The sequence below is a fragment of the Sminthopsis crassicaudata genome, chromosome 3 (genome assembly GCF_048593235.1).
Source record: "Sminthopsis crassicaudata isolate SCR6 chromosome 3, ASM4859323v1, whole genome shotgun sequence".
In the NCBI taxonomy this organism is placed as follows: domain Eukaryota; kingdom Metazoa; phylum Chordata; class Mammalia; order Dasyuromorphia; family Dasyuridae; genus Sminthopsis; species Sminthopsis crassicaudata.
Genome location: NC_133619.1, coordinates 566,721,219 through 566,746,702, shown reverse-complemented (window position 1 = coordinate 566,746,702; position 25,484 = coordinate 566,721,219). Strand labels below are relative to the sequence as shown.

General features: G+C 36.2%; 1 protein-coding gene across 1 annotated transcript in view; it reads left to right on the top strand.

Moving 5' to 3' along the window:
* Positions 1-238: 238 nt before the first annotated feature.
* EBPL (EBP like) overlaps positions 239-25,484 on the top strand; it is a 36,589-nt gene continuing 11,343 nt past the window's right edge. The window contains exons 1-2 of the mRNA XM_074304766.1: positions 239-501; positions 25,156-25,225. Of these exons, the coding sequence (XP_074160867.1) occupies positions 325-501; positions 25,156-25,225 (247 nt within the window). The 5' untranslated portion in view covers positions 239-324. The remainder of the gene's footprint in view (positions 502-25,155; positions 25,226-25,484) is intronic.

The window sequence follows — 25,484 nt, the reverse complement described above, 5'->3', positions numbered from 1 at the left end:
CAAGATTTGAAGGATCAGTATAGAGGACAAAACAAGATAAATAAAAAAACAAACTTTAAGTACATACAAAGTGGGAAGGAAACTGAAAGGTAAATCAGGCTAGATGGAGGAAGCCAGATTTTCCCCTTCTTCCTCCATTGGGGGAGGGAGAAGTAAGGACTAAGGGAAACAATAGCCCCGAGTTTCCTCGGCTTCCCCACGCCCCTCCTCTTGGGGGAGGGTTCCTAGGGCACGCGGTTCCTCCTCCTCTCACCCTAGTCCCTTTCTGCTCCCAGCCGCCCTTCCTCTCCCTCTCTCTGGAAGCGGGTCTGCGGACTGGCCGGGATGAGCCTGTGGCCTGCAGAGCTGAGCAGCCCGGCGGCCGCCGGCTCGCTGCTCCTGTGCGCCGCGCAGCTGGCGGCGGGCTGCGCGCTGGGCAGCCGGCTGGGCCGCGGGGCGAGCTCCGCCGACCGCTGGGCGCTGATCTGGCTCTGCTATGACGCCCTGGTGCATTTCACGCTGGTAAGTGTGTAGAGTCCTGCAGCCTTCGCTCTCAATCCCTCTTCCTTCCTGGATCCCCTTGGCGCGCCCGGGGATGCTCCTGCGCGGAGACCTGACTCGTGCCTTCTGGGGGATGGAGGCCGGAACCCCTTACCGTGAGCCCGCGGCTTTGACCGGGGCCGGAGTTTGAGGCTTCCGACAGCAGTGCGGTTCTTTCCCCCAGACACTTGGACTCTGCCAGCCCAGGAGGCCTGCCCTCTGCACCCACATTTGGGCATCATGGTGCGTGTAGTAAATACAGAAAGTCCCGAAGTTCTGGGTTGTAATCCCTCTTCTTGATCAATGCTCTAGGCAATTTTCTAATACAGTTGCAGAACAGAGGCTAATTTGCATTCGTGTTGGGAGTTACTTTTACAAGATCTGGAAAATCTTAATCAAGAAAAAAAAAAAAAGTAGGGGGATGACCTGGGCTTTAGGAAAATCACCTTGGTAGTTATTTGGAGAACGAATGGGAAAGAAGAAACACTGTAGGAACAACAATGAGGAGACTATTGCAATAGTCCAGATGCAAAGTGTGAAGTGTGAACTGGAGAGTTGTGAGAAAAATGACTTGTGAGATAGCCCTGACAAAATTTAGCAACTGATTGGATTTGTGAGGCGAAGAGTTAAAGATGATACTAAATTTGGAGACTCTGGGTCACTGTATAGATGGTATTGTAAGATAAAATATCTTACCAAGAACTCCACCCACTCACTGATGAATGCAGGGAAGATTTATATTATATTTTTGCAAGAATGGGTGTCTAAGTGAGTAGATACGCCTTGGGAACTTCAAAAGCAGTATTTTATTTCTTATTCTGTAGCACAAGTCTCTCCCCTGATTCCTCAATAATTGGATGTTACCGAAACTACTGCTACGTGAATCTCCACCTCTCATTACATAGCCAGTCCCTACTCCCAGGGAGCTTACATTCTTCTGGGGGAAGATAAATTCCACCCTTGTTCATTCCTTGATGTCCATTGTGAGTTTCAATTTTCTAATTTAGTTTTTATTTCCCCAATTTAATTTTCATAACTGTGGAAACCCAAAATGCCTATCCATTTCTTACAGTGGTAACCTCCTTAGTAGTAGGGACATCAGGAAAAGGGGTGGTCTTGGGGAGAAAATATAAGGTAATGATATCTGCCATAAAGGTCCTGATTATTTTCTCCTGACATTTGCCTCGAATTACAAAATATTAAAAAAAATGAAAGATGAGAGGAAGAGATGGAAATGGGAAAGGGGATCTTGGATTTTATATAGGCATAGGATCATAGGTATTAGAGGACTTTAGAGGCCATTTAATCCAATATTTGGATTTAAAGAAGCCTAGAGAAGGTCACTGATTCTAGAGGAAGAAGTATTGGAGAGGAACTGGCTTTTAATCTTTCTCTTCTTTTTTTTAAAATTTTATTTATAATTTTTTTTCACAGTATATATGCATGAGTAATTTTTAAATAATATTATCCCTTGTATTCATTTTTCTAAATTATCCCCTCCCTCCCTCTACTGCCCCCCCCATGACAGGCAATCCCATACATTTTACATGTGTTACAGTATAACCTAGATACAATATATGTGTGTAAATCCCATTTTCTTGTTGCATATTAAGTATTAGATTCCGAAGGTATAAGTAACCTGGGTAGATAGACAGTAGTGCTAACAATTTACATTCACTTCCCAGTGTTCCTTCTCTGGGTGTAGTTGTTTCTGTCCATCATTGATCAACTGGAAGTGAGTTGGATCTTCTTTATGTTGAAGATTTCCACTTCCATCAGAATCTTTCTCTTCTTATCTGTATGACCTTGGGCAGAACAATTCATCTCTCTTGAGTTAATTTCTTCTTCTCCAAAGCAGGTTAGAATAAATGATTATTATATCCTTTTCCACCTTTATACTGATTTTTTAATAAATTACTAATTAGGGGTAAAAACTCAATTCTGATAAATTCAAAGTTCTTTGAGAGAATATATATGTATATATATACACACATATACACATATATGTTTAAAAGTAGAAGTGATGTAAACAAATATGTGTAGGTATATATACCTACACATATTTGTTTACATATACATATTTGTTTACATCACTTTTACTTCAAAACACCTCTCCCTCCCTAATCCAGAAAACCATCCTTTAAAGCAAAGATTAGAAAAGAGAGGAAATTGAATAAGCTTCCAAAGGGAAAAAAAACAAACCAGCCCCAGATGATTTTCCAAATTCTAGTAAACATTAAAAAAAAAAAAACAAACCCAGTTTACTGCAGTATTACAAAAGCTTTTGGAAAAAAATAGGAAAAGAAGGGGTCCTATAAAATTCTTTAAACATAATACTTAATGTATGACATAACAAAACAATGTAATATATATAACATTTAAGCCAAAGAGTCAAAATTGAGGAAAAAAACCCTAAATACCAATATCCTTAATGGATATTAAAGCAAAAAATTTAAATAAAATATAAACAAAGGGGCTAAGGGAACATATCACAAATATTTATTATATACTATGATGAAGTTTGATTTATGCCAGAAATTCAGGGTTGGCTCAATAATAGCAAAATTCAATAAAATGTATCTTGTTAATAACAAGAACAAGAAAAATCACATATCAATAAATTCAGGAAGAGATTTTGATAAAATATAATACTCATTCCGGTTTAAAAAACAAACTAGAAAACTAAGGGGAAGGAATGGATCTTTCCTGAACATGATAAAACATATAAAATTTATGTAAAATATAAGTCTTATGTAAACAAAATCTTTTCAATAATATCAGAGATAAAACAAGGATGATCACTATTCTGTAACAGTGCTACAAATGCTAGCTGTAGCCATAATTCAAGAAAAAGACGTTAAAGAATATGGATGGATAGGCAAAGAAGAAACACCTATTTACAAATAATATCATGGTTTACTACAAAACCTGAGAAAGCCAATTAAAAATTAATCAAAAGGATAACTTCAGCAAAGTTGCTAGATATATTATAAATCCATTTCTGCATATTACCAACAGAACACATCAAGGAGACAGAGGAGTTCCAATTTGATTACTACAAATACCAGGGAATACTACCTATTAGGATATACACAGGAACTATATGATACAACTACAAAACAATGTTTACAGTAGTAGAGATACATTTAAATATTTGGAAAAATGTTACATGCCCACAGATTGGCTGAGCTAATATAATAAAATGACAATACTAAGTTAACTTACTTATTCAGTATCATACCAATTAACTTACTTTATAGAGAGCTATAAAAATAATGGTAAGAATATAGGTAGAATGAAAAAGGTAGAAAGGTAGGAGCCCTAACAGCACCAGATCTTACATTTTACTACAAAGCAGTAATCATCAAACCAGTTCATTTCTAAAAGTTGATCAGGGGACAGAATAACTACACAATATTAAAAAAAAACAAAAAAAACAAATGAATGTAGTATTTGATAAATCTTAAGAGCTCAATTACAAGGACTCACTATTTGACAAAAATTTAAAAGGGTGTGTACAAAGAAATAAATGCAACTAGGATTAAAATGGAAACAGTAAAATAGGAAAATTTTATGGAGGCAGGAGGACCTGAGTTCAAGTTCAGTCTCAGACCCTTGACACTAGCTGTGTGACCCTGGACAAGACACTTAATCCCAATTGCCTCAACAATAAAAGAAAGAAATCTTTATAGCAAGTTTCTCCATTATTCATTTGCAAGATGTATAACAATCTGATTCAAATTTATAAGAAGCAATTCCCCAATTGATAAATGGCCAAAGGATATTAACAAGTAGTTCTCAAGAAAGAAATCTAAGTTATTTATAGCCTTATGAAAAAATAATTCCAAATAACTAATAAAAGAAATACACAATAAAACCATCCCAAAATTCCTCATTTCACCCAGTAGATTGGCAAAGTTGACAAAAATGGAAAATGAAAAAGGTTGGAGGGGCTGTGGGAAAATCATCTTGGGAATTCTCAGCATGGCTAGACTCAGTTTTATTTCCTAGAGTTTGGGTTGGCTTTATGGGGTGACTCATTTTCCATTGGAAACTCACTCTAGTTTCTCTGAGAGGGCCCTTCTCTCACATTTCTGCTGACTTCTGACTACTTTTGGGTTGAATAGAGCAACTTATTTTTTTCTCTCTTTTTCATTTTCTTTATCATTATCCTCTAACATTGCTCTTTTCTGGGAGTGCATGTGGGAGAGCTGGGCTTCTTTATAATCTTTCTTATTACCCTCTTAACCAAAAGTACCCTCAATTTCACATAATTGACATATAATCTGATATTTTTCTTTTGTGATCACCTCTATCTCTGGTTTAGTTAAGAACTCTTCTCCCTAGTCATAATCATGTCAGGCATCCAATCTTGTTCTCTATTAAAGAAAGATATTGGAGTCACTTATCCATTTTGAACAAATTGTGGAATAAGGTATTAGATATGAATATAAATTCCCATTTCTGCCAAATCACCATCCATTTTTCTCAGCAGTTCTTGCCAAATAGGGACTTCATTTGTTTCTGATTCTTTATCTAATCTGTTCCACTGATCTGCTTTTCTATTTTTTAACCTATACTAAATTATCTTGATGGCCTCTGCTTTTTAGTTTAATTTTAAGCCTACCTTCATTCCTATTTTTTTCTCCATTATTTTCCTTTTCTTGGACTTCCAAGCAAATTTTGATGTTATGATTTGTCCACCTTTCTTAAATATCCTTTTGGTGGTTTGATTAATGTAATTGTATTTATGCATAGTTTGAATTATTCATTGGTACATTCATGACTCCCAAGTTTTTTTTTTTATGCATTTTGCAGTTCTTTTGAATGGGACTTCCTTTTCTAGTAAGTCCTTCTTGTCTTATTATGTTACTTAGAATTTCTAAACTAGAAGTGTTCACCAAGTACTGAGTGGTGATTTTTTCCCTTGAAAAAGGTTTCTAAAATCCCTGAACAATACAGTTCTTGAGAAAAGACCGAGTTAGGCATTTTGTTAAGATTTGTCCCTGTCTCTCCCTTTACAATCTCATTGGGCAGCCCACAAACTCTGATTACATAAATTCACACTTTGTAAATATCAAATCTGGTCATAAAGTATATTCTTTGTGATATATTGCTATGCTCATTTTGCCAATGTCTTATTTTAAAATTCTGCACCAAAAGTCATTAGGGATATTTGTATAGTTTTCTTCATCTACTTTGATTCCAGTTTAGTGAGAGAAGTAATTCATTTTGGACCCCTACTCTGTTCCAGTCAGTATTAATCAATTTGATAGACTCTTAACAAAGTCCTGTATATAAGGTCCCAGAGCTGTGAGCTGAAGATTCTAAGTTCACTTGCTTAATTACAAAAAGCTAACTAAAAATCCTTCATTCTTGTTTTGTCTTGTGATGATGATCAAGATCAGCTTAATAGAGGTGACAATGATATGAAAAGTCCCTCAAAATATTTTTGTACTTCCAGACCAGTCCAATAGGAGCAGATGACCATCTTATAACCACTGAGGTCATTCATTCACTGTGATAGCTTGTACCATTTCCTCCTGTCCAAATTAAGAAGCTTGTTCATCTTGTGTGGAGGTTTTCCTTGTTTCACCCAGCATGTGACCCTGATGACATTTTTTTTGGTTTATTCAGTGGAATTATGCTGTATTTGTTATAGTTGTTCTGGAATGAACAGTTTTGTTTCCTAGAGTTTGAGTTGGCTTTCTGGGATGACTCCTTTCCCATTGCCTTGAAGTCCTTAGGTTCATTAACTGAAGCTCACTATAGCTTCCCTAAGAGGGCCCTTCTCTCATGCTATAAAAATAGGGCCCTGGAAGGAAGAGGCATCTCAAGAGTATGAGAAAGGTCTAAGGTCCACTTCATTAGAAGGGACCATGAACCCTTTAATAAAGTGACATTGGCTCAGAGCTCTGCCTCAGTCTCTCTTTTTGTAGGTGGGATAATTTTATCTACACATCAGGTGTTATTTTCTTAAATTATATTTTTGTTACTCATTTATTTTCCAGTTGCCCATTTGGGATTTTCTTGGCAAAGACACTGGAATAGTTTGTTCATGTCCTTCTTCAGCTCATTTTAAAGATGAGGACATTGAGATAAAACAGCATTAAGTGACTTGCCCAGGAGCATATAACCAGTAAGTAAGTGTCTAAGGCTGAATTTGAATTCAGGAAGAGACCCAGAACTCTATCCACTGCTCTACTCTGCTACCCCAAAATAACAGATTTGGAATCAGAACCTGTGTTCTGACCCTGACTCTCTTATTTGTTACTCTGGTCACTTTAGCAAATCATTTCTCCTCTCTAGACCTCATTTTCCTTATTTGGGAAATGCTGGTGTTGGGGTTTACTTGATCTTTACCAGTTCTAAATGCTTTGAATCCTATGAGTTATAAAACCTAATCTCCCCCCAACCCCAGTTTGTTTTCCTTCTCTAGCTCACTGATCATCTGCCTCCTGTCAATATGTAATATATGGAAGCTTTCCTGCCATCGTCCCTGCTCATCTAATGAGACTAGATCAGCTGTGGAAGTCTTGTCCAAACAGAGGCCTCAGATCAAGAGGGCTGTCCCAGAACTGAGACATGGTTTCTTCTATCAGAGATGAAAGGTCACATCACTGAACTTTGCTCTGGGAGTCTGTTAACAAAAACGAGATCAGGTGCTGTGACTTTTAGCGATTCTGAAAACAAAACAGGCACCCGGAAATGAATCTTTCCAAGCCTTTGGTTACACTCAACAACCCAATAAAACTATGGCTTTGGGGTGTGTGTATGTAAGAAGAGACAGACAGACAGAGAGAGAGACAGAGAGTATGCATGTGTGTATATTCATGCCTTATATTTGTTTTTATCCCGATGAGAGGAAAAACCCAGGAAAATGGTATAAGACCATCAAAGTGTAGCTAACTCATTTTAAAAGTCAGGAAACTGAGGCACAGCTGCTTCATAACTTTCTTGGTCATACATTTGGAAGTTGGTGAAAGTGGGATTTCAATTCCCATTTGGGATCTTGATTCCAAGACTAGTGACTGGGCAACTTACATCTCCAATCAGGAAAATAGGTTCAACTGAATCTCTGATACATTAGTTATGTAACTATGGACATGTGATTTATCCCCTCCTTTTCTCTATAGCTTTAAAAGATTGCACAGAGCAGAGTTTTTTTAATTTTATTGGTGTCATGGACACCTTTTGTAATCTGGTAAAGCTTATGGACCCCTTCTCAGAAAAATGTTTTTAAACACAAAAAATAAAATACATAGGGTTACAAAGGAAACCAAAATTATATTGAAATACAGTTAATAAAATATTATTTTAAAACAAGTTCATGAAGCTGACTAAAGTGAGCAGAACCAGAAGAACATGGTATATAGTAACAGCAACACAATGTTATGATCAGTTATGAGAGGCCTAGCTCTTCTCAGCAGTTCAAGACAATTCTGATGGAAAATGCCACCCATATTCATAGAAGGAACTATAAAGTCTGAATGTAGATTGAAGCATACTATTTTCAGTTTTTTGCTTTTTTTTCTTTCTTGTAATTTTTCTCTTTTGTTCTGAGTCTTTCACAACATGTTAATATGGAAATATGTTTTTTTTATGATTGCACATGTATTGCCTATATCAGATTGCTTGCTATATTGGGGAGGAGGGAAGAAAAGTAGGAAGGGAAAAAAAATTGTGGAGTTCAAAATGTTACATAGATGAATGTTGAAAACTTTTTACATGTAATTAGAAAAAATAAAATATTAAGTAAAAGAAAAAAGTTCCTAGATTAACCCTGGGTTAAGAAATTCTGTTCTATAACAGATTATAATCTGAGAGCATCCCCATTGGTGAAATCACAGGTCCTCGAATTCCAAATTCAATGTAATTCAAAAGGTATATAGGTTAGCCAATGAAAACTCCCTGTGAGTTTTAGTGAGGAAAATATGATATCCAAAATTAACATAATTAGCTATGTTATAATTAATTTTTCCTATAAAATAATCCTTTATGTCAAGGCATTCTTTTGCCTCTCCATACTAATAATTTCTTGCTCGTTGCCTTTTCTTCTGTCTACTTCCTTAGGAGGGGTAATTGAAACTTAGCAACTTTCTCCCTTTGCACACACTATCTACTCTCTCTGGACATCATTTTCCTTTTCCCCCTATCCAGAATCTATCTTCTATCTCGGTTCTGAGAAGTTCCTTCTGATCCATCCAAAAGTGACTTGAAGGTAAAACCAAGGATGAGAAGTGTCAATCTGTCCCTCCCCACCAAAAAAAGTGAAACTATATTAATATTTATAGAATACAGTTGAACTGAAAATGACAGTTATGGAAAGGTACAGAATGGTAGAGTAAAGAAAGACTTAGAATGTAATATACTTAGAGATGGAACAGAGGCAAGCAAATAAGTCATGACAATATGCAAAGGGTCTGGACTTTTTGGCATAATTTCTGACTTAGTAACTTTTTTGTTACTTGATAATTCATGATTTTTAAAAAAGATTTTTTTTTCAAATTTAAAAAGATTAAACATTTACTAATAACTGGCTAGGCTCCCACAAATGAAAAACAACTGGAATGGAGAATTCAGACAGAAAAACATGTTTCTGACATGGAACAGTGGAAAGGAGGTAAGCTTTGAAGTTATAATATCCAAATTTGAAATTTAGCATTGTCCTTTACTTATCTAAGTACCCTTAGGCAAAATACTTAACCTCCTAGGTCCTGGGAGGCAACTAAAAGGCACCATACTGCCCAGAGTACTAAGCCAAGTGTCAGGAAGACCCAAGTTCAAATCTAGCTTCTGACATTTATTAGTTATGTGACCCTGGGCAAGTCATTTAACCTTGTTTGACTCAATCTACTGGAGAGGGGAACCACTCTAGTATCTTTGACAAGAAAACTCCATGGACAGTATTGGAATACTGTGATCCATAGGGTCATGAAAAATTGAGCATATTTGAACAACCATCTTCTCCTTACCTCCTTCTTCTATAAGGTTCAAGAGGCTTGAACTCAATTACATGTTCCTTCTAATCCTAAATCTAAGATTCTATGACTATGTTTAGGATATTGGTTCCTTTTAGACAATATATTTCATTATATGACTGCGAAGCAAGATCCCACTCTTCACAAATGTTTAAATGTCTGTTATCATTCTTGTCTCTTGGTGTTAACAAATATTTTTATCCCTTAAAATTAAAGATGCTTTATAAATATCAGTTTCAAATTCTACAGAAATTGTATGCCTAAAAGTGTAGTGCTTTCAGCTAATCAAAAGACAATTGATTAGGATTTGCTCCAGTGGGTAGCCATTTAGTATTGGCTCATTTATCTTATTTCAGCTCCCCTGGCCTACTTGACTCACTTTAAAACTCATTCATCTGGTATCTTGTTGACTATTTATTTCTAAAGAAAAGGGAGATAGATAGGGAGCATGATTATGGCTGTCAGATATGAACTTCTGGGAGCAGTGGCCATAGTATGCCAAAGTACAATGGCTAAAGTGTTAGGGAAAGACTTGGAATTGAAAGGGCCCTGAGATCTACTAAAGCATCTTCCTATCTAGTATAGGAAGGAATATTTTTTCAGCCTCCTTAATAAATAGTCATTGAGCCTCTGTTAACATTTTTGAAATAATAAAAAAGGTTATTTCTCATAATAACAGTCTATACCATTTGGGGACAGTTCTCATCAGTAGGAAATTTACTCTGGAGACTAGAAAAATCATTGGGACCAGTAAAGGAGTTCTAGCAGTCTGGACCATTCACACACACCTGATTCAGTTCAATTCAATGAACCTACTGAGATCCTGGCACTGTCCTAAGTGCTGAAGATACAAATGAGAAAGAGAAAGATGATCCCTGCTCTGAGGTCATTCTAATGAAGGAAGACAACAAATAAAATAAGGCTGAGGGGAAAGGGAAGGTATATTAGGGGATGGGGTACCTGGCAGGGTTTGTAGGGTTCAAACCAAACAGAGCTACAGATAGAGAGTGGAGAGTTGGCTGGAAATTTCAGATCCATACTCTATAAAGAAAGCTGTCCAATCAGAAGGAAGAGAAAACTGACGGAGTTAGAAGGTGAGTTAACAGCATGATCATTAGATTCTCCATGGTCACTTTATCCTGGGTGCGATATCATACTCACATACCTTGATTCCTAACCAATCACGACATGACATCAGTTTTTGTTAAATATTATGGTGTAGGAAAAGTTCAAGGCACATTAATTCTGAATAGTTAATCATCATTGTTATGATTGTTATGGCTAGCAGATAATTAAAATGATGCTCAATTGACTTTCTCTCATAAACCAAAGACCCTTCCTGGAAAATACTAAACATTTTAAAAAGCCTTTGGAAAAAGTTATATTCCTGAGTATGGGAATCAGCTCTGATTGGTTAATAATCAATAAGTGGGTGGTCATAGCAATGAGGAGGTGGACAAAAAGACTTCTGCTCCTTTTGCAGAAAATGTGACCTAATCATGAGATTCAACTGTCTCCAGAAAGCTAAGCAAAAGAATCCATCTTATCCAGACCTCTTTGGTTGGTTTTCCCATTCATGAGCTAAGTCATCCTAATTTCTAATGGGAGATTCCAAGGAGAGACAGGGGCTTATTTCCTAAGGACAAGATCTCAATTGGACAGCATTCTGCTTGTAAGTTCTCCTAATTGGGTGAATGCCCATCCAAGATCCAAAGGCATGAACATCCCTGAGGATTTGGGCAATCTTAACGATCAGCAACCTACAGAGACTGACTGAATAACCTATAGGGGGTTATTTCCAAATAAGGAAACAAAAAAGGAAAACCTTAATCTGAATTAATAACTGATTATTAATATGAGACAGAAAAATCATTTCTTACAACATATATATATATATATATATATACATATACATATATATACATATACATATATATGTATATGTGTGTGTGTGTGTGTGTATAAATTCCTGATCAAATTGGGCCAAATCTATGATCCTAGAACTTACATCCCTTTTTTTTTTATTAGGAGCAAGCTCAACTGCTGGAAACCTATTAGTTCAGTTTCTGCAAACTGATCACAGGTCATTCAAGAGTAAACAAAAGGAAGTTTACTTAGCTGTAGCATAGGAAGGACACTCATTTAAACCTGGGGAGGCAAGACCCCATTATCTCTATTTAGAAATATGTCTGGTCTACAGGATAGAGTGTGATGACTGTGCTTCTTGGAACCCTTTTTATTATTCTCTGAAGTGTACATAAAACTTGTCAATATGACTAGAGGCTACTAGGATATTGCATCAGGGGAGGTGTGAGACTTTTGCCCTATGAGCTAATCAAGTCCCAAAGAACAATATAGTCTCCTTTGTGAGGAAATGAGGAAACTAGCCTAAGTCAATTTTTTGGGGGGAGGGAGGAGAAGCTAGTGGAACCCTAGTAGATAATGGATTTATTACAGTTTTCCATTGCTTCTAATTGGGACTCTGCAGTTATATAGAATAAATCCAGTCTTTCTTCCATTTGTCAGTCTTTTAAGTACTTGTAATCAGCTCTCATTGAACCTTTGTCTTCTCTTCTCTAAGCTAAATACTTCTATATTATGGCATGGCTTTCAGACATTGTCCTGTCCTACTTTCTCCTGGATACATTTGAGTTTGTCAGTATTCCTCAAAACTAGATACAACCTTCCAGATGTCTGGCTAGGACAATATATCAGAATGTTTACTTCCCTTGTTTTAGCTATATTTTTGATTTGGGCAGCTCAAGATTATATTTATGATTTGTTTTTTCTTAATCTAGTCACAATAGTAAATAATTAAAATAATAATCTGTTCCTATTTGCATAATACTTTGTAGTTTGCAAAGGACTTTATATCATATCGTATCTAAGTGATCATCATAATCATTCTGTGAGGTAAGTGATATTATGAGGTAGGTGATATTATTAGACTCATTTTACAGATAAGAAAGAATTGGAGGGGTTAAAGTGATGTTAAAAGATTAAGTGGTCTTAATCACTCTGCTATTAAACATCTGAGGCTAGCTTCAGACCAGTGTTCTATCTATGTTGTAAATTGCAGTGGAGAAAGTGTTTCAAGTCATCTTTTCAGAATATCAGTCTTTGTGAAACAGGAAAAGTTGTTTGTTTTTTTTTTTTAATCTTTTTCCATGAGGAGAGAAATGTGTTGGAAGCCCTGGTGACAAGTATCCAGCTAGCATGTGGCAGGAATGATAGACCTGGTGTGCTTATTTGATCCCTTAATTTATCTTCATTTTGAAAGAGCCTGTGTCCTATTTCATTTTCATCAGGCAACATGTCCACTCTGGTCAATTCTTATCAAATAGAAGATGTCATCTCATTAGGAGGAGGACTGCTGGGCAGCACACATCTGTGAGGGTACTAAAGCTTAGTTGCTGAGGGCAACCCTAGAAGGTCAGGGCATCTGATCCTTTAGTCAATGGGGATATATCTTGTTGGATATAGGATAACATCAACCCTCATTTGACAACTTTTTTTTTTTTTTTTTTGTGATTTGGATTTGGAACTAACTAATGAGTTTAGGACAGAGTTAATATATAGCCTTGGTCTTTCAATCGTTCCTTCTTTTGTACCTATCATAAATAAATTTTATACAGTATTTCCTGAGGTTCTTTTGGAATGCATGTTCATACAAGTACAGTTCTAATTAAACTGAATCTTTTATTGAAATTTCCATAACATTTCTTTGAGGTTTTTATTTTTTTAATTAAAGCTAGAAACTAAAAAATGCAATACATCTCCCTTAAGAAACAGCCTGATTATACTCCAGTAACTCCTTCATTTCAGTATTTATTTTTATTAATATCTTGGTTAAGAGCTCCATTTTAAGGATATCAAGGTACTTTGTAAAAATTCAGTCTGTTCTTTTTAGGTGATGAGTGAAGCTAGAAATTGGTTACTTGATCTTGCTTTTCAGATTAGAGATTTCAGTTTGGGACTGATTTTCTTAATAGACATTGAATAGTAAGGATATTTCAAAAGTGCTATTTTTGTTTTAATAGCCAATCCTTTTTGAGGAAGATCAGTTCAGCAAGCATTTAAGTACCTACTATTCCAGGCATAGGGGATTTAAAGATAAAAATGGAAAACCCTTCTCTGCAAAGAGATTGCATTGTACTAGGAGCAAGTTCCCTATGAATTCTCAGGGGTCATATGAAATTTCACATCTTTTTCTCTTTCTTTAATTGCTCTGAAATACATGGAACTTAAAATGAAATGAACCAAACAAAAACCTACAGAGTCATCCACTCCCCTTTTGTATGAATACTGCAAAGGTTAGTAGAATGGAGAACAGTTTGCATCTTAAATAAGTCACTGGAGGAAATAGCAGCACCACAGAGAAAAGCCTCTAGAAACAGCAGTATTCTGGCCCAGGGGGAAATACTGCAGATGCTGTGATAATCAGCAAGCATGGTCTTGCTCTGATGGATGAGGAAAAAGTGGCTTTCTAAGGGGAAGTAGGAATTCTTTCTAGTAATCTCAACAAAACTTGGAAGAGTTGTCTAGTGTGTGTCACATAGGGCCTGAAAGAAGTGAATATCAGAGCTCTAGATGAGAGGTCTACCCAATGAGAACATGTCCACCAAATAAGAAAGATAAAATTTGCCTCCCTTTTTTCCCTACTGAGCCACTCTTTTTTGTCTTTTATTTTTATTCTCTTTGTGCCAGCATCTACTTTTCAGTGTGTCACCAGAAATGGAAGACATAGAGACTTGGTTCTTGTGAGTTGCTGAGAGGATCGTATAACTATGGTACCCTGGGAGCCACGAGGGCCCCATCAGGTTCATAAACAGACAAACTATGTCACTGAAAACCTTTCCTGATGCATCAGGACATTTCTGAATGGCTGCTTGGTGGTAGCCATGGTGCTGAAAGAGATGATATTCATGGGACTGGCAGAAAGGAAGAGTGTCGATTGTAAGCCCATTTGCACTGCATATTTGTTACAGCTTTTAATAATCAAGTGGCTCAAATGAATATTTACTGTTTAAACAGTGATTTGTTTAATATTTAAGCTTGTCTGGTGGCAAAGGGGGCTGGCAAATGACTTGGTGTTTCTGAGCAGCCTAAGAGAACATTCTGTATGAATAAATCAATGAATGAGTAAGTGGAAAAGCTCTTATTAAGTACTGACTGTGTGCCAAGCACTGGGCTAAGAACTGTGTAGCCAACTCATTCTGCTTTTCTTTTCATTTTTTTTTTTTTTTGGACTGATCCAGAGAATGAAGAGACATCTGTTCTTTCCTTTATTTTACTCTGCTCTCTTGTTGGAAACAGAAGGTGGTTTTCATACATACAGGAACTGACTATGGGTCATCTTGCAAGGTTAGATCCTGAATTATTTATAACCATTATAGATAGATGCCCCTCTCTAGAAACCTTATATATTTTATTAGCTTTTGTGGACACAAATCATCTGAAACTGCAATGTCCTAAGCCCTGTGGTGGAATGAGAGAAAGGGACATATCTTTTCTAAGGATGCTGTACCTTCATAGAGATAGGTGGTCAATAATGAGGTTAGTTGACAGGTTTCACTGATGGCTTGCACATCAGCCTCTGGCAACATAATCTTGTACTGTCTGCCAAAGAGGGCATAGCATTGTGCAAACAGCTTATTGCAGGAAGCAGAGAAGGTTAGGACTGTTAGTGGAAGTGAATTTAGAGATAGGTCACTTAACTCATTGAATTATTGTACAAGGTTAGGGATAACCTTCCTAGCTGTGTGACTCTGGGCAAGTCACTTAACCCCAATTGCCTCAGCAAAAAAGCAAAAAAAAAAAAAAAAAAAAAAAGTTAGGGATACTTGTCCAAGAAGTCATTAAGTAGCAGAGGCAGGATTTGAACTCAGGTCCTATGACTTTTAAGTTAAGGACTTTTCCGATTGAACCATAGGTTGTAATAATAATCACAGTACTATTCTAGTTGGATTTTTTTTTTTAAAAATTATTGCATCCATTTAATGCTTACAAAGAACTTTACATATTTTATCCAACTTGGAGGCTTATAACAGCCCTGGGTCCTGAAAGTCACAAAAATCATGGAGGTAATACAAATGTTATCTTCCTGATTTTACAGATGAGGAAACCAGGATTCAGGGAAGTTGAAGACTTTTTAATCATTACCCAGTAACAAATGTTAGAAGCAAAATTTTAATCTAGTTCTTCCTAAGTCCAACACTATATCATTTTCACCATGATACTCTCCCAGTAAGTTATTGATAATTAATTATAGAGCCTGGTTTGGTTCCTGCTTCTTCCTGACCTGTGAACATTTCCATTGTGGAGAGAGGAGAATGTTTAGAAGCTATTAGTGTGTTGTTATATGTGTTGTCTCTTATTTTTACATAGAAAATAAGGGTCAAGGCAAATATTGGGGGGATACTTACATCAATAATTTGGTATTAAAATGTATGTCAAAGTGAATAATTTCATGTGAATTATACATACTGATTTTTTGATAAAGATTTTGAATAATAAATAAAGAAGAGGTACTTGGTATTTGTTGATTGTCCAATTGATGTACATTAAGAGTCCTCATAGTGTACATGCACTATCTCTTTGTGTTCAGATGCAAAAATCATCTCTTCACGTTTTTTACTTCAAAATGACTGGCTAATTTCATATTCTAATTTCATATTTCCCACACCAAGAAAAAAGGAGTATAGTTACTATTCAAAACCCTTTTCACAAGATATATTGCACTGAACTGCATTGTTTAGTCCTAACTCTTCGTGACATTTGCAGCTTTCTTGGCAAATATACTAGATAGCCACTTTGACTTCAAAAAAATAATTCTTCCTGACTTCAGGTTTGGCGTTCTATCCATTGAGCCATCTAAGTGCAGAGCCATCTAAGAGCAGAAATAACTGCCTAATTTGGATTACTATTGTAGATCATAAGACTACCATCTTACAGTTCTATACAACATGCATGACCAGTGGAAAGCCAAGAGTAAGTCCTCCTCACTTCTCATCATTTGGAATACCAAGAGTCATATTCCAGGAAAGTAGTTTACATCATGTTTTGATATTTACTTTAGGTAAAAATTTTTTTAAAAAATGTCCTATTACTGTCAATGTTGTTCACCATACAAACCCAAGCTTTTGACTATGACTAAGTTAGCAGCACATAAAATTCTTGCCCATACACTGTTGCTGTGCACATTCATGTGCATTTATGTTATCAAATTTATCATCTGCAACACTATATTCAACTAGATACATTGTATTTTCAAAATAAGTCGTTATGGTTAACAATGAAAAGGTAGCATAGATTAATGTTGAAAACTATTTTTGTATGTAATTAGAAAAATCTTAATACAGAAGGGGAAAAAGCAGCAAAGGCAAAAGTTCAGCCTTGGACTGTGTTGGATGGATGTGGAATATTTTCTGGGACTCGGCCACCTTTTAGCACCTTTTTGTGGATTGAACTGGGTGTTCTACTGTGTGGGAGCCCTCTGAGCCTCAGGCCTGGAGTAGGAACCTTGTATGCCCTACTCAATCTTAGGTCCATTCTGATAATTTCACTTTAAGTCTTGCTGTGTTTCTATTTATTCATTATATTTATATGTGTATGTATGTAATAATATATATATATGTGTGTATGTTTATGGTAATATATGCATACTATATAGTATATGTATGTATGTAGTAACATAATGTATATATAGAGTAATATAATATATATTAATATTCTGTTGAATTCAGATTATTTCAGCATTCCTCAATTCCCTAACTGACCAATTGTTTTCATTTCACTGTGACAAAAAGTTTAGTTATAATCGAAATAGTGAATATAGATGAAATTTTCTTTTTAATCATTTACTTCATAGTATTATAGGATCAATAATCATTTTGCAATAAATAACGGAAGAGATGATTTTTAGACCTGAACACAAAGAGATAGTGCATATATACTCTGAGGACTCTTTATGTGCATCAATTGGACAATCAACAAGTCCTAAGTACCTCTTCTTTATCCATACAATATATTATCCTTCATGCTCTAAGAGGACCAAAATGACATCATTGTTTTGGGGTCTAGGTAACTAAGACTGATCAGACCAATAGAGTTCTTAATGCTCTACCACAGGACAGGCACAAAGAGTTCATATGAATATTTGGAATAGTTATCAATCTGGAAAGGACCTTAGAGCCATCATTCTCCAAATCGTCATTTTACAAATGAGAAAACTCAGTCACAGAGAGAAGCACTTCCCCAAGGTCACACAGCTAGTGTCTGAGACAGAATTTGAACTTAGGTCTTTCTGACTCCAGTGCCTAGCACAGTGCCTAATTCATTAAACAGTAAACATTCAATAAATGTAGACTGATTATCTGACTAATTGACTCCAGGCATTCTATCCATTGCTCTTTCCAACTTCCTCTTCAGGTAATAAATAAATTTCTGGATCAAAAGATATGAATATTTCAGTCATTTTCTTACCATAATCACAAATTGCTTTTTAGTACATTTGGACCACTTCACAGCTTCACCAGATAGTAGTTCAGCGTGCTTGTCTTTTCACAAACCCTTCAGCATTGACCATTCCCATCTTTTGTTAGTTTAGCTAATTTGCTGGGTGTGTAGTGAAACCTTAGTCATTTTGATTTATATTTCTTCTATTATTAGTGATTTGGAACAGTCTTTCACATGGTGGTTGAACACTGATTTCCAATGACTATAAGGACCTTTCATGATAGAAATGATGAAACTGATTTGATTTTTAGTCCCCTAGAAATGTATGATGGGTTGGAGGAAGAGTATATACGAGGATAAAGCACAAGTGTCTACTTTTGGTTAGGATAGAGATTAGTGAAGTCTCGGGGCCTGGCTGGATATCAGAAGTCATGATGTGTTTGAAATAATTGTCCTTCAATCCTTAGTCAGATCATTGAAGAGAATCCAAATTCTCATAGTTTTCCCTTATTTGGAGTAGTTAAATTAAAAGGTAGCAATAGAAGCATAGGGGAAAGCTGCAAAGTCCTGATCTCCTGGCCCTTCTTGCAATGATTTTGGTCATTCAGCCCCTAGTCAGTCCTCTGTTGAAAGATCCTCTTTGGTTCATATAAACAAAAAACAGGTCTAATTCAATCCCTTCATTTTACACATGAGAAAAATCATTATGGGGTTTAGGCACTACTTTTGCCATCATAAAATCATGTTTCATGCATTAACAAGCTGGTTGGCTTACTTTCACAGTTTTCCCATTTCTAAAATGAAGGATTTGGATTAGATTTTCTTCAAAGGCGATTTCAATGCCTGCATCTTATAATTCCATGTTTCCTGTGTAAGTTGGGTCAGAAAACTGGACTCAGAGCTATATTCTTCCAAGGAGCAAGGGGACACAATGAATAGAATAGAATGGAGTCAACAAAAGCTGAATTTAAATCAGTTGCAGAGACTAACTGTGTGAACCTGGGCTGGTGGCTTAACCTCCATTTGCCTCTATTTCCTCCTCTGTAAGATGGGGAAAACAAGTAGCACCAACCTCCCAGGATTATTGTGTAGATCAAATGACATGATACTTGTGAGATGTTTAGCCCAGTGTCTGGCACATAGTAGGTACTTAATAAATGTTATTCAAAATAGCAGCACTGAATATGCTATAAATAAAGCTTTTTCTCCTACATGGAACTAAGCTAGCTTTAATAATCCCATAAATCCTTACTGAAGCCTTGTATTTCTGAATTCTAGGCTTCCACAATGTAAGAAAAACCGTTCTTGTGAATGAAGTTTTCATTGCCAGGAAGTGTTCTTTTAATTTAAATGATCAGAACTGTGCACAGGGACAATGTCTTAGTCTTGATTCTATGTAACTTCTGGGATATACCTAGCTTGCAGGGAATATTAAATAAGAGTTCCAATAGTCTTCATAGGAGTTCCTATGTGGTTTTAACAAAATCAGTTTTGTTTGGCCGACCCACATCCCTGGAAATCTCTCTAGTAGTATAATGGCCTCTGCCATTCTTATATATACCTATGTGATCCTGAGCAAGACATTGGACTTGAAGTCAGGAATACCAGTTACTAGTTGTGTGGTGCAGAACAAGTCACTTTACCTCTTTTTGTCTCAGTTTTTTTATCTAGAAAATGGGAATAATAATAGTACCCACCTCAGAGTCATGAGGATCCAGTAACGTCAGATATGTGAAGTGCTTTGCAAACAATAGCACCCACTTCACAGGATTGTTGTGAGGATCAAACGAGGTAATATTTGTAAAGCACTGTGCAAATATTAAAGGACTCATTAAATGATAGCCATCAGTTTTATAAGTGATTTGTTCTGTTTCATGCTGAGTTTCTCTACTGGGAAAGGTGCAGAAGGAAATACTGTAGCCTAGAACGAATAGGATTTGAGTCATTGTTTCCAACGGGAAAGCCTCGGATCCCTCGGGAGATATGATTCATGCACACTCCTCATGTGGCGTTAGCCTGTTGCACACATATGAGCTCTGCGTCACTGTTTTCATCAAGAAGTCTTCTGCATGGAATACATTGTGACATGATGTGAGCTACAAAGAGTTCAGCTCTTGAATCATCTCCCCAAATTGAGAGAAGTGCCGTGTGTTTGTCTCTTTAAAGTGGACAGAATTAGACTTGTAGCCATTTATGTAGCTGACAAAGAATATTTGTGGACCCTTTTCTATTTTCCATAGAAAAAAGAGCAGTGTTGTCTATGAAAAGAATCAGTCTTTTATCCAGGAAAAATATCTCTCCTTCTAGTTCAGAGGGAGATGTCCATCTTATCAGAGCCATCTTTATGAAGGTTGCCTCATTAATATTTATGGAGGGGAACACCCATCTTATCAGAGTCACCTTTATGGAAGTGCCTCATTAAAATTTATAGACCATCTTGGAATGTTAAATAATCAACATCTGTTACCAAATATCCCTGCTTGCAGTAAGAAAAACTAAAGTATAAAAGATGGCAAATGACTTTCTATGTCACACAGGAATTGCATGAAAGATTTCTTGTAGGCATATTGGACCTTAAGTCAGAAGATTCTACATTTGAGTCCTGGTTCTGATATCTGAAGAAATATACATTTTTTTAAGTAACAACTGTGTGCTGAGCACTGTGCTCAGACCTGAAGATTCAAATTTAAAAGTAAGGATTCAAGATTCCTCTAGGAGTTTGGGACATGTAATACAAATTCATTTCTTTCTGGGCTGTATTCCTAACTCTCCCCAATCTTTCTCTTAACTTTTCCTAGAAACTTTTTTATCCTAGATGCTCTGGACCTCAAACATTGGAAGGATCTCTGCCCCTATGACCATTCCCTCCAATGGCAAAGTTCTTCCCAGGACCTCCATTTTCTTCTTTTTTTAATCTATCTATCTATCTATCTATCTATCTATCTATCTATCTATCTATCTAATATTTTTAAAGCTTTTTATTTTTAAAACATGTATGGATAATTTTTCAACATTGACCTTTGCATAGCCTTGTGTTTCAGATTTTCCCCTCTTTCCCCCCTCTCCTCTCTTAGATGGCAAGCAATCCATTATATGTTATACATGTTCAAATATATATTAAATCCAATGTGTAAACATTTATACAATTCTCTTGCTGCACAAGAAAAATCAGATCAAAAAGGAAAGAAAATGAGTAATAAAACAAAATGCAAGCGAACAACAACAAAAAGAGTGAGAATGATATGTTGTGATGATCCACATTCAGTTCCTACAGTCCTCTCTCTGGTTGTAGATGGCTCTTTTTATCAAAGGATAGTGGAAACTGGCATCAATCATCTCATTGTTGGAAAGAGTCACGTCCATTAGAGTTGATTGTCGTATAATATTGATTTTGCTGTGTACAATGGTTCTCCTTGCTTCACTCAGTATCAGTTCATGTAAGTCTCTCTAGGCTTCTCTAAAGGCATTCTGCTAGTCTTTTCGTACAGAACAACAATATTCCATAACATTCATATACCATAACTTATTCAGCCCTTCTCCAACTGATAGACATCCACTCAGTCCCAGTTTCTCGCCACTACAAAGAGGGCTGCCACAAACATTTTTGCATATGTGGGTACCTTTCCCTCCTTTAATATCTCTTTGGGATATCAAGCCCAGTAGAAACACTGCTGGGTCAAAGGGCATGCACAGTTTGATAACTCTTTGGGCATAGTTCCAAATTGCTCTCCAGAATGGCTGGATCCATTCACAAGTCCACCAACAATGTATTAGTGCAGGACCTCCATTTTCTTTTTTTATTATTATTAAAGCTTTTTATTGACAAATCATATGCGTGGGTAGTTTTTCAACATTAACCCTTGCAAAACCTTCTGTTCCAAATTTTCCCCTCCTTCCCCTCCCCCAGATGTCAGGTAGTCCAATACATGTTAAATATGTTAAAGTATATGTTAAATTTATGTATACATATTTATACAGTTATCTTGCTGCTCAAGAAAGATCGGATCTAGAAAGAAGGTAAAAAAAATCTGAGAAGGAAAACAAAAATGCAAGCAAACCATAACAGAAAGAGTGAAAATGCTGTGTTGTGGTCCACACTCATTTCCCATAGTTCTCTCTCTGGATGAAGCTGGTTCTCTCCATTACTGAACAATTGGAACTGGTTTGGATTATCTCATTGTTGAAGAGAATCACAGGACCTTCATTTTCAAGAACAGGCCTAGCCTTACCTTATCTTTCTTTTCTAGGCTGCATTCCTGATTCTCTTGGGTTCTCTCTATAAAATAAGCCCCTTTTGGTAGGGACTATCTTTCTCTTACATTTCTATTTCTAACATTTTGCATAGTACCTGGCACATAGTAAGCAATTAACAAATGCTTGTTGACTTGACATATGAGAAAGTAGTAGCCAGGGAAAGAAGTTTTGGTCCTAGCAGTCAAAGCAATAGTGAAGAGTGCCATAAGGCAGTCAGTAATCACTCTTATTTAAGTCCCAGTGGTACCACTTATTTGATTATAATTAACAAGAAAGGAAGGGATGAACATATGTAATTGCATGATACATAACAAGATGCCTTTTGTAGGGAGATCCTGGTATGCTAGAAGGTAGGAGAAGCATGGTCCAGGGCAACAAGACATTACTTACACATGACTTATTAGTCCCGTATTCCTATATAAATCTTTTAATATCTGAGTTTCAGATTTCTTCTCTTTAAAGAATATATCATGATATTGTATGATCCCAAAGAAAAAAATGATAAGTAAAAGTATACAATCATTTTATATACATATATATTTTTGTGTGTGTATTTGTATGTGTGCATAATGGTAGCCATCTCTAGAATGGGAAGTAGGGGAGGGAAGGGGGAAAAAACAAATTTACACAATAACTTTGTCATATATTTTAAAGGAATAGCAAATTATACATAATAGATTTATATTTTCATGTGTAATCATATCTTTTATTATAAAAAATAAGAATTATACTTTACATACCTTAGAGTTGTCTTAAACAATTCATATGGACATAGATAAGTAAGTATAAAACATAAATAAAGGAATATGGGGTGAAGAGTTAATAACTTAGGGCATCAGGAAGAGCCTCCTGTGGGAGGTGATACTTGAGATGAACCTTAAAAGGAGTTAGGTATTCTGAAAGGTGGAAGTGAGAAAAAGAGAGGGTCTGAGACCTGGGGAAAAGTCTGTACAGAGGTTCAGAAAGAGATGGAAAAATGTCATGTGGAAAGAATAACAAATTCTAGCCACTTTGACTGGAATGTAGAATATATAAAAAGAACTGACTAACATATGACAGGCCTGGAAGAATAACATGGGACCAAGTAAACTTGCAGTCATACTATAATTCAAAGGCTTAGCAGTGAAGTTTTTTATTTCTGAAAAACATAAGAACTTTTTGTTGTTGTTTAAAGATAAGAATAGTTTTACTAGGTTGTGACAGAGAGAATTTTTTTTGTGGGTATTACAATTCCCAGCAGGCAAGAGACCTCAGGCGTTCCCCTTTCATATTGCACAGTAGGGCATGCCTTCTCAAAGCTCATGGGATTTTATAGTTGGAAATCACTTTAGAAATCATCTGATCCTTTTGTGGAACTTTATTTTTTTGTTCTTTTTTCTTTGCTATAAAGAATAACTCTGTAGGTAAAACAAAGGTAAGAAATGAAGTAATGTCTAAACAAAAGATAATGATTAAAAAAAAATGATAAAGGAATTTTCTGTCCTAGCTCCATAATTTTACAAATGAGGGAAACAGCCTGAGAAAGACAAAGTAACCAGGGAGTATAGTCCTGATGTTAGAAAGGTTTGCAGAGACCATCTGGGTCACCTTCTCATTACCAGAGGCTAGAGCATTGAACTAGCTTCCAAGGTTACATAAATAACAAGTGCAAAACTGGAATTTCACACCAGGTCTTCCAACTCTATATGCATTCTCATTTCTATTTCATCATCTTCATTGTTATTACCACTGTAACTAGCACTTAAGGCTGGCAGAATACTTCATATATATATTAACTCATTTGATCCTCTTAATCCTATGTAGTAGGCGCTATTATGATTCCCATTATATAGATGAGGAAATTGAGGAACAGAAAATTTAAGTTATTTGTCCAGGGTCACACAGCTTGCCAGTATCTGAGACAGGATTTGAACTGACTCCAAGACATACACTTTATCCAAATGACTTCATCACCTCTCTGTCCCCTGATCCTAGAGCCCTTTCCCTTTCTGATTAGAAAAGATAGAAAGTAGACAGTGAATGGAGAGATCCTCCATTCAAAGTAGGCATTCAGGATAGCCATTCTTTCATTTTCCATCCAGCTGTACTCCTCTAAATTCATCATGCCCTCACAATGAGTATCCTAACCTCCCACTTTTTAGCTCCTTTTTATGTGTTGTTCCTCCATCAGATTGGAAACTTCATGAGATCAGGAACTTTTTTCTCTTTCTTTGTGTCTTTAGAGCTTAGCACAGTGACTGGCATGTCATTGTTGTTTGTTGTTTTTGTATCATGTTCAACTCTTCATCACCCCATGGACCATACAGCTCATAGAATTTTCTTAACAAAGATAATGGAGTGTCTTCCCATTTCTTTCTCCGTGGATTGAGGCAAACAGAGATTAAGTGATTGGTCCAGGATCACATAGATAGTGAGTATCTGAAAATGGATTTGAACCCAGGTCTTCCTGACTCCATGTCCAGTACTCCATTTATTTAGCCACTTAGCTGCCCTCTTGACTAGCATATGGTAGGTGCTTAATAAACATTTAATGATTGACTGACCATGTTGCCAATAGGCAGCTACTACATGGTGACAGCATTGCTGCTTCTTTGCTTGGAATGTTTGCTATTTCATTGCTGATTGTGTTGTCTTTTATTTCCCATAAGAATGTTTTTTATTTTTATGGTAAAAACCAATGAGAAAAAACATTCAGCTATATGCCTAACTTTGCACGTGACTCTTCAGGAAAGTCTCTATCTCATAATTCAGGTGCATCTCTGTGAAAATTCTGAAATGACCACTTTGTGTATTCAAGAACAATGTTCCCTCCAATGGCATTGTTAACTTGCAATTACATTATGTAGAAAAACTTAATGAGGGTATGGACTATCAGGTATAGATATAATTCTGTGAGATGGTTTAGTGAAATAATAGTAAATGTTCTATTGTTTTCTTTTTTTAGGAGGGTCCTTTTGTCTACTTGTCTTTAGTAGGAAGTGTGGCAGACTCAGATGGCATAATTGCTTCATTATGTAAGTATTTTTTTATTTGAATTTTGCAATATTTTGAGGAGCCTAATCTCAGTGTACAATTAAGAATTTGGGAAGTACAATTAGAATAAATGTGATAATAGTTATAACAGATTTTTTGGTGTTTTATGAATGATTTTTTTTAATATCATCATTTTCCAGTGACATATAGCACACACCTCCCATCCCATCCTTAGAACCCTGTCTTGTAACCAAGCAGTAGTTAAGCAAAACAAATTAACACACTGTCTTTGCCAGCCCA